The sequence below is a fragment of the Excalfactoria chinensis genome, chromosome 1 (assembly GCF_039878825.1).
Source record: "Excalfactoria chinensis isolate bCotChi1 chromosome 1, bCotChi1.hap2, whole genome shotgun sequence".
NCBI lineage: Eukaryota > Metazoa > Chordata > Aves > Galliformes > Phasianidae > Excalfactoria > Excalfactoria chinensis.
The window spans coordinates 167,243,350-167,252,226 of record NC_092825.1 but is presented as its reverse complement, the minus strand read 5'-3'; the positions used below and the strand labels follow the sequence as shown (position 1 = coordinate 167,252,226).

General features: G+C 50.5%; 1 protein-coding gene and 1 long non-coding RNA gene across 2 annotated transcripts; one reads left to right on the top strand and one right to left on the bottom strand.

Annotated features, from left to right (window-relative positions):
* Positions 1-232: 232 nt before the first annotated feature.
* On the bottom strand, positions 233-1,982 carry LOC140252616 (uncharacterized). The gene is made up of 3 exons (XR_011903675.1): positions 1,842-1,982; positions 969-1,074; positions 233-816 (listed from the first exon to the last, which is right to left on the bottom strand). It is a non-coding gene; the product is annotated as an uncharacterized lncRNA (long non-coding RNA).
* On the top strand, positions 1,952-4,672 carry SAP18 (Sin3A associated protein 18). The gene is made up of 4 exons (XM_072337496.1): positions 1,952-2,249; positions 2,396-2,505; positions 3,512-3,634; positions 4,177-4,672. The coding sequence occupies exons 1-4, from the start codon at positions 2,094-2,096 to the stop codon at positions 4,331-4,333; spliced, it is 546 nt and encodes a 181-aa protein (XP_072193597.1). The 5' UTR covers positions 1,952-2,093; the 3' UTR covers positions 4,334-4,672.
* Positions 4,673-8,877: the final 4,205 nt, after the last annotated feature.

The following is an 8,877-nucleotide window of genomic DNA, read 5'->3' as shown; positions in this document are numbered from 1 at the left end:
TCTGAAATATTAGACAAATAAATGGTGACTGTTAATACAGCCCACAAATAATAAACTGTCATGCTAGAATTTGCTTAAATGCAAGCACATTAGGTCACTTTTCACATAAATCAAGCATTCAAAACTTCTAACAGAAGGAACTACTTTGATTCATAACAGAACTGTGCTTTATTTGTTACAGCTGTTCTTTTATGATACCTGATCCGAGACATAAATCCCTTTGTTTCGAAAATGGTGGTTCTCATATTGAGCCCCAAGTATATATTAAGAGGGCAGATATAATTAATTTTAACACTGTAATAAACTGTATCGTTGCCTGGGAAATCAAATCCTACAAAATGGTGGCAAGGCCAAGTCATTCCCTTTGATAATAAAATGATGACATGTTATAACATAATGCAGATCAAAAGCCGCACAGTACTGTCCAGGCTACCACAGGAGAAGGTTCATGAAAGCTGAGGGTGAACTCCAAGAGGCTGTTGGTTCTCTTGCCCTGTATTAGGAGCGCCATAAATCAATTGCCGTTGGTTAGAGGTGAACTGCAAGATTTACTTATTTATTTTATGACAAATACAAGAAATACTTCTTCTTTTTTTCCTCTCCTACATACTCTTTTAATAAATAATTCACTGAAGTCATCTATCTACAGTGTTTGGAAATGCCGTCACATGAGGTCAGTTTGAGAGCTGGGACAGCTCAGCCCTGAGAAAGACAACCCGGGGACCTCAACACTGCGTGTAAGCATCTGCTGAGAGGGAGTGAAGACACAGCCAGACTTTCCAGTGGTGACCACTGGCAGGAGGAGCTGCAGCAGAACTGAACACAGGACACAGACTGAGATAACAGAAATAATAATAATAAATATATATACATATATTTATACAGGGAGGGTGGTTGATCACCAACATAGGCTGCCCACAGGTTTTGGAGCCTGTGCTTGGAGACCTTCTAAACTGAACTGGACATACCACAAGCAATGGGCTCTTGCTCTGAGTTGAAGCTTGGAGCAGACTCCTGCAGAGCTCCCTTCAGACCTCAGTAATTCTGAGTCTTTGTTATTTGCTCGTCTTGCACCTGTGAACATTTGTGAACACATACAGGGAAGATTTAGATTGGACATAAAGAAGTTCTTTACACTAAGGGTGGTGAGGCACTGGCACAGGTTGCCCAGAGATGTGGTGAATGCCCCATCCCTGGAGACAGACCAGGTCAGGCTGGATGTGACTCTGAGCACCTGATGGAGCTGTAGGTGTCCCTGCTCATGGCAGGGGAGTTGGACCAGGTGACCTTGAAGGGTCCCTTCCAACTCAAACAATCCTGTGATTGTGTTCTCACATCATTCCACAGAATTTTTTACTCTTGAAATAAGAGATTCAAACCGTATGAAATAATTTAATGTAAATTCTCTGAAGCCAAACGAACATTGCCCCGTTGTTACAATAACTCACTTTTTTAAGTGATCACACCAGGAACACGCATCTCTCACACCTTCACAGTCTAAGACAAAACATCAGACAAATTTAACCTAAGACTCTACTCTTGGAAAAGCCAAGCCCAGAAATGAAAATCATATGTGCTGGATCTTTCCAACACATAATATTACGGGAAGTGAAATTCTAATTGATTTGAATGCACCAGTAGCTGCACCGGCTGATTATTCCATTTATTTACATCAGGCAGCTGCTTAAGTCTTTCTCCATAGAGAAGGAAGTGCCTTTTTCCAAGCAGTATCAGTAGCTCAGTAAAAGCCTTTCCATGCCGGTGCCTCACCGCCCTGTGAGCGCAGCCTCACACCCGGCCCACAGCTCTCCTCCGTCGGGCCGAGGACTACCTCAGCTTACCGGCCGGAATCCCGCTGGGCAGCTCTACCCGCCCGGCGTTACCGCAGCCGGCACAGACCTGCTGGCACGTGGGCTGACACCAACCGTCGGAACCGAACATCCGCCGCAGAGCGCCGCGTTACTCGGGCCCGGCAGCAGGACGCAGCCCGAGCCGCCATCTCCCTCAGCGGGCACCGACCGGCCGCCTCCCCCCTCACACCTCACACCTCACACCTCACACCTCTCCCGCGCTCTCAGTCGCGCCCAGCACGCATGCGCGCACCGCCGCCTTCGCTCCACTATCGCGAGAACCGTGAGCGCGCCGCGAGACATCCGGGCGTTCGGCTGCGGGACGAGATGGCGGTGGAGTCGCGCGTCACGCAGGAGGAGATCAAGAAGGAGCCGGAGAAACCGATCGACCGGGAGAAGGTGCTGGGCCGCCCCGCGGTGCTCGCCCCGCCGCGGCTGTTCGCGGGGCCGCCGGGAGGGCTGGGGGAGCGTGGCGGGGTTGGCGCCGCGCGGCCTTAGCGGGGGGTGCCCGTTGTGTGGCTCACGCCGCCTCCTCCCGCCCCCAGACGTGTCCGCTGCTGCTCCGCGTCTTCACCACCAACAACGGGCGGCACCACCGCATGGACGAGTTCTCCCGCGGCAACGTGCCCTCCAGCGAGCTGCAGATCTACACGTGGTGAGCGGCGGCGCGGCGTGCGGGCGGCTCCTTCGGGGCTGCTGCCGGTGGTGGGGCGCCGTTCTGCCTTAACGGCGGCTGCCCCGGGAGGCTGCGGCTGCTGCAGCGCTTTGGGCCGGGTCAGAAAAAGCGGGGCTTCTCGGTGTGTGTGTGTGTGGGTAGAAGCGCTGCACGTGTTGTGTCTGCAGCGAGCGGGGAGAAACCCCGCGTTAATTCCGCTCACGGCGTTTTAAAGGGCGCTTTTGAAGGTGAATTGTGTTACTTTATGTACATCGTCTTTCCTTCAGAGTTTCTGCTAGAGCTGTAACGCGTGCGTTGCTGTATGGCTGGATAAATCCACTGTTGTCCCTGACAGAGCACGCAGCTCTGATGTACTGCTGCAGGGGGTGGATGAACTCAGTGCAGGCCGTTCATGGTGTCTGAGCCGTCCGCAGAGCAGTCAGAGCAGGCACTGAGCGCACAGTGAGTGCAGTGTGGCTCTCCGAGCTGCTGGGGTGGCTGCGCTCCTCTTGTCTGTAGAGTTCTGAAGTTAGTTTTGGCTTTGTTCTGGTTGGAGGGTGGGGAGAAGGAGGAGTGCCGTCTGTTAGGGCAGAAGTGGAAGTACCGATGGCACATTGTGATTATTTGTTTTGCTTTTGTTCCTACGCTTTATCTAAGAAACCATTTTAACATTCATACTGACTTAAATAAGGAAACATTTTGTGTAAATGCATTAAAAATGCATTATAAAAAGGTCACTCTTTTTGAGAGGCCTGGAAGAGCAATGCTGATCAGTATTGGTAGTTTGGAATGCCACGTAGTTGTGAAATAAGCGTCTCTCTGTATAGCTGAAATATGTGAAGTGTTGCTCTTCTTTGTGTATTAACAGGAAGCACGTAAAGGCAAGGAAGTGCTTGTTTAAGCTGTTGCAAAATACCAATTCCATCTTACATGGGCATTGGAAAGCTTTCTGTATTGCTGCTTTGGGAAGGCGAACCGCTCGGGTTTGTTTGTTGGTTTACCGTAGGATGGATGCGACTCTGAAGGAGCTGACCAGTTTGGTGAAGGAGGTGTACCCAGAAGCACGGAAGAAGGGCACACACTTCAATTTTGCAATCGTTTTTACAGATCTCAAGCGACCGGGCTACAGGTAAAGGGCATTTCATCTCCAGACCAACAAAAGGCTCGAGGAGGCACAGCAGTAAAATGCTTTTTATCAATGGTGATTTTAAAGTCAAGTGTTCACAAACAGTATTTCAGGATAACAGGCTGCAGGATTGCCGTTATGAACTCCACATTTTGACTGGTAACTGCTGCGGTTTGTGTTCCCTAAACAATGAAGGTGTTTGCTTAACCACTTGGATTGGCCACCAGCTGAATGTGGCCCTACAGTGTGAGGTGGAGCTTCATTTCTGGTGGTGTGAGGCTGTCTTGCAGTTGGTGGGGCTTCAGCTCTGTGTGAGCGGGCAGGGGGTTCTGTCTTGTGCTAAGATGGCTGAAGGGTCCCCACCTCTGTACCCCGTTCGAAAGACTCAGCGTAGCTTTACTTAGTGCAGTACAACACCCTGTGGATGTAGCGAGGCACAGTGTGCAGCGTGGCACGGCAAGGTTGGAAAGACTGGTGCTGCTCTTGGGTTGGACGTGCAAAGCCTGGGCTCTGCTAACTGACTGCTGTTCATCTCCCGTGCGCAGGGTGAAGGAGATCGGCAGCACCATGTCGGGCAGGAAGGGCACAGATGATTCGATGACGTTGCAGTCCCAGAAATTCCAGATAGGAGACTACCTGGATATCGCCATCACGCCGCCCAACCGCGCCCCGCCGCCCTCCAGCCGCATGAGGCCATACTGAGCTATTGCTGCTTTGTACGGTGATCTTTTCTGCTTACTCCTCCTTGCTGTTCCAAAGCAGGTTTCTTTTTTTATTGTCTTTGTTGCAAAGTAAGAACACCTGAAGACAGAGCTAAACGTCAAGGGTGTAAGTCACATTTTAAACCTTTCCGTTTGTTTGTTTAGAAGGAACGCTTAATCTTTAGCAGTGCCGTCGCTCTTTCCTTGGCTGGTCCATAGTTTGCTAAGTAGGTCGGCGTGTCTCGCGTGTCAGGTTTCCATAGGATGCCACCAGAAGGATTACAGGTGTTCTGTACTTGTGTCTTGTGTGGAATAAAGATGGCTGTTATTAATCCTTTGAGCCCGATTGTGTGTGTGTGTGCAGCCGTGGGGTATGGTCAGAAGCTGCCGGTGAGGCTGCGCGGTGAGCAGCAGCTCCTCCAGCGCCCCGCAGGTCAGCGCAGCGGAGGGCGCAGGCTGCGCAGTCGCTGTGCCGCGCTGTCCCTGCAGGGGGAGAGCTCGAGCCGCGCACCGCCTCGGCTCTGCGGCGGTACTGGGTGGGTGAAGCACCGGGTGTCGGGGGCAGATCGCTGGTCTGAGCTCCAGGATTGCAGCCACCGGGGTTCCCAGCAAAGGCAGCTCCAGGCATCCATGCCGTAGTTTCCTTCCTGGGCTGACATGTGAGGCCATTGGGTTGTTGCCATGTGCCTCCACTTTCCGCACCATTTTAATTAGAAATGATATTTGAGGAGTCCGAGCAGTGCACGTTCCCTAAGTCAAGAATCCACTTTGCAGTCGAGTCCAACAGCAGCCGGTTTTCAGTCAGACCACAGGATGCAACTGTCCACATGTTGAGAGGTGTGAGCGAAAGCTGTGATGGGCTGACTGCGCTGGTAAGGAGCATCCCATCAGCAGTGAGCTTCAAAACCAGCTCAAGTGCTGAGGAAGGAAATCAGTCACCCAAAGGGACAGGTGATGTACAACACAGCTCTCTGGAGAACTCAATGCACAGTCTCAAAACTCAGCAGCAATGAGCAAACCCACGTGCTCGAGAAACAAACCCTGCACGCAGCTCTGCCAATTAGCAGGGCTGCCTTTGGATTTGGAGATCTAATGAGTGTTTGCCTTAATGAGGGACAGTGAGTGAGGCAGGGCGTTCGCTGCCTGCCCATGCTCCAAGCACTGATGCAGCAGTAAAATACACAGCTCTCCATCCTACAGCTGCACCGCCACCAGCAACTGCTCCTCCAAAGCTCTTGTTATTATTTCAGCAGCGTAACTCCAGGAGCTCCACCCTGTATGGGATGCAGCAGGATGGAATGGCTACAGCTATGAGACCCAGCAAACCAGGCCCTTATTTTCTCCCTTCTGAACTCAGTAATGCAACCATGCTGCTCCTGCAGCTTGAGGCTTCACGTGTCTGTACTCTGTTAGCACATCACTCCTGCTGCTCCAACCTCATTCTGCCCGAGGGACAAATACCTCCCTGCCACGCTCAAGCCTCTACTAAAGATTGTTTTCACAGTGCCCCTCTCATTTCATCACCCCTCTGTTAAGTCCCGCTCCTGCACCAGGGCAGCGCGTGCCTCTGATAACGCCTTGATGCTTACCAAAGTTATGTAGAGCTTTTAGGAGAGGCTGGCCGTGTCTCTGCTGAAGGTGATGTCTGGGTTAATCCTCTCCCTCTTGAAGAGGTGAGGACAAGCCACGCACTCGGTCAATAAACTCAGTTGCATCAGAGATGTTCCTTCCTCCGTCACCAAACTTAGGTTTTGCTTCGCAGCTCTGGTCAAAAGAAGGAATGGTCATGATGCAGGTGGAAGAAATAGCACGCTCAGCAAGTGGTTTCAAGAGGAGGAGTGATGGGTGGAACTGGCTCTGCTGCCCTAGAAATGCTCACAGAGCAGTGGCCACAGGAGAGCTCATCAGTGCAGCTGTGCAGCCAGCTCAGCTCATCCACGAGCACCTTCCTGTCAGGCATTCTGTGATACCACCAGCTTTTGCTTGGCCTCCCAGCAGAAATGCCCATGTAGCAGAGCAGCTTCCAGAGCTCTATTCCCACTATGCACAGTTGTGCCATTTTCTTAACCCCTCCAATTTGCATTAGACAAGGCCAATGCAATACACGGACTTCATCAGCTGCCCCCTTGTACGAGAGGCCATTAGCATAGCAATAGCACACAGAGTCACACTGATAGACAGCAGTACAGACAGCACTGAGTGACTTATTTAGCAAAAGGTCACATTTCTGTGGGATTACACTCATGATTTCATAGTGCAGCCACTGGATGTTGTCACGGCTCCTTCTAAATGCCACCACCTCTGTATTACTGCCATGGGGAACAAGGCAGAGGGCTGTGAGGGGCACTCCCAGAAGACCAAGGGCAGCAGTTGTCAGGACACACACGACTGCAAGAACTGGAACATTTGGATAATGACAACTGACTTCCTGCAGTAAGAAAAAGCACAGTGTGCTGCTTAAAGCTGTAGAGCATCCGCAATGCTTTAAATAACCGAGGAAGCCTCAGCTCCAGTTATCGCTCTGGTGATTTATGAGAACCATCAATAAAAGCCCAGCAGAAAGCAGTGGAGTGACGCTCCTCATCTGCCCATTTGACAGCCACCTGGGAACTTCCATTCCCCTGTGAGATTTATATTTGGATTTAACCTCAGGCAAATGATTTCCAAGAAAACAAAGCATTTGCCACTTCGTGGGGCTGCCTAGGCAGAACAGTCTGTGGCACTCCTCGGACAACAAATGGGATTAGAGAGAGAATGCTCCGTTAGCTGACACGTTTTATATACCAAAAGAAATGCAAAAGGATTAAGGACCGTAGCAAATGAGGGAAAACCAAAGGCCGGGCTTCTCTGGCTACTTCCCAGATAGGGGCGTCCCTAACTACCAAAGTGCAGCTTCATGCTGTGCTCCTTCTGTCCCGACTGCAGGCTACTGCTGCATGGTGTGATCCCACACGCACCCTTCCATACATCTGATGCAGCAATCACACAGCCTACAGTTGAGTTTGAGATCATCGATTTCCACGGGGAGGGAAACTAGAAAGCAAAATCCATCAGTCTTTCAGTGGCTCAGCAGGCGGTAAGCACCATAAAACTGCACAACCTGTACTTTCTGTGCGAGAGAAGTGGTGGAATAGCAGCTAGTGGGAACAGCCCCATGTTGTGGATCAGGCACAGCTCAGACTCCAAGTCAAATTTGCCTGTTATCAGATGAAGACCATCTCTTCCAAAACTAAGGCTCACTTACTAAGCTACGGCATATTCAAACTGCACCAACACTCCAGTGCTGTTTACAGATTCATCCTATAACAAAACACCACATAACGTGTCAGTTCTTCTCCGTGATTCCCACCCTAATCTGACGTAAGGCCACGTCTTTCTCCAGCAGCAGCACAGGCTTAGGGAGAGCCTTAAGTTCCTGCTGCCCCAAGGCCACATGGTGGGTGCTGCAGTACCTGACACTTGGTTAATCACAGGGCTGCACAGGTGCCTGCACGGGAGAAACAGATTAGAAACAAAAGCTTTCTACCACTGCCCTCCCCAGCTGGTTTTGAGCACGGATCAGTTTTGTACGCTGCTTGTTTTCAGTTCTGCTTCCCCCTTCTCCAACACTCACACTATTACTTAAGTCTATTGAAACCTAGGCGAGACAAATTACAGCTCGCTTTTGTTCTGCTGCTCTGACTGCATCCACCCCACAGTAACATCCCTCCTGACACAAGGGCAGCTAAGCACAAACAACATTACTACTTGAACAATTCTGTGAACAAAACCCTCCAAACACTCTTGTAAAACTCAATTAGTAAATCCAGAAACAACCTCACACCACCATCACCATAAGAGATTGAGGGAAACAAAGACAGAGAGGTCTGGAGAGCGAGGTATGCGAGCAGTGGCTCATGTCCCTGGGTTTGTTCAGCCCTGAGGAGGCTGAGGGGGGGCTGCTCACAGAGGAGCCCTGGAACAGACCTTGTTAGGCCTGTGACATCCCATGACCTGCATCCAGCCCATCAGGTGGGTATAGTTTGTAAAGATGCTGGAAGGAGATGTGGCCATCACTCAGAAAGAGCCGGGTAAGATGAGTGGGTGTCTCTGTAGCAGCAGATGGGTCGTTTTCCAAGCAGCCACAGAGCATCCAAGACAGAGCAATTGAAAGAGAAGCATAAGAAATGCCTGTCAATCAGCCACGTGAAGGGAAACGTGTTTGATGTGCCTTAGTACTGCAGAAGGGATAGATGTCCAGGCGATGCTTTGATACAGTAAGGTAGGACTTACTCGTCACATAAGAAGGAGTTCTGTTGAAGGCAAGTCCAAGTTCTGCACTTCAGACTCTGCCCTGAAGCAGGCAGTGTCTGTCAGCAGACTGCCCAGAGCTGCCTGCTTTCTGGGCAGCATTACAAACTTCCCTCTGCTGCAGTTTAATTACACTTCTCTACAGACTACACAAGAATCAAGTTAAACAACTGAAGTGTTACATAATATAACACATGACTGTAGTCCCTTGTGAAGCAATATTAAAACAACAGCCACCAAAACCCAATCTATTTT

Bases quoted from the DNA above. Each gene is read 5' to 3' on its own strand.
- SAP18 (XM_072337496.1), top strand. From the start codon at position 2,094: ATGCGCGCACCGCCGCCTTCGCTCCACTATCGCGAGAACCGTGAGCGC. The intron at 2,250-2,395 runs GTGCTGGGCCGC...TCCCGCCCCCAG, and splicing joins AACCGATCGACCGGGAGAAG to ACGTGTCCGCTGCTGCTCCG. The intron at 3,635-4,176 runs GTAAAGGGCATT...TCCCGTGCGCAG, and splicing joins CTCAAGCGACCGGGCTACAG to GGTGAAGGAGATCGGCAGCA.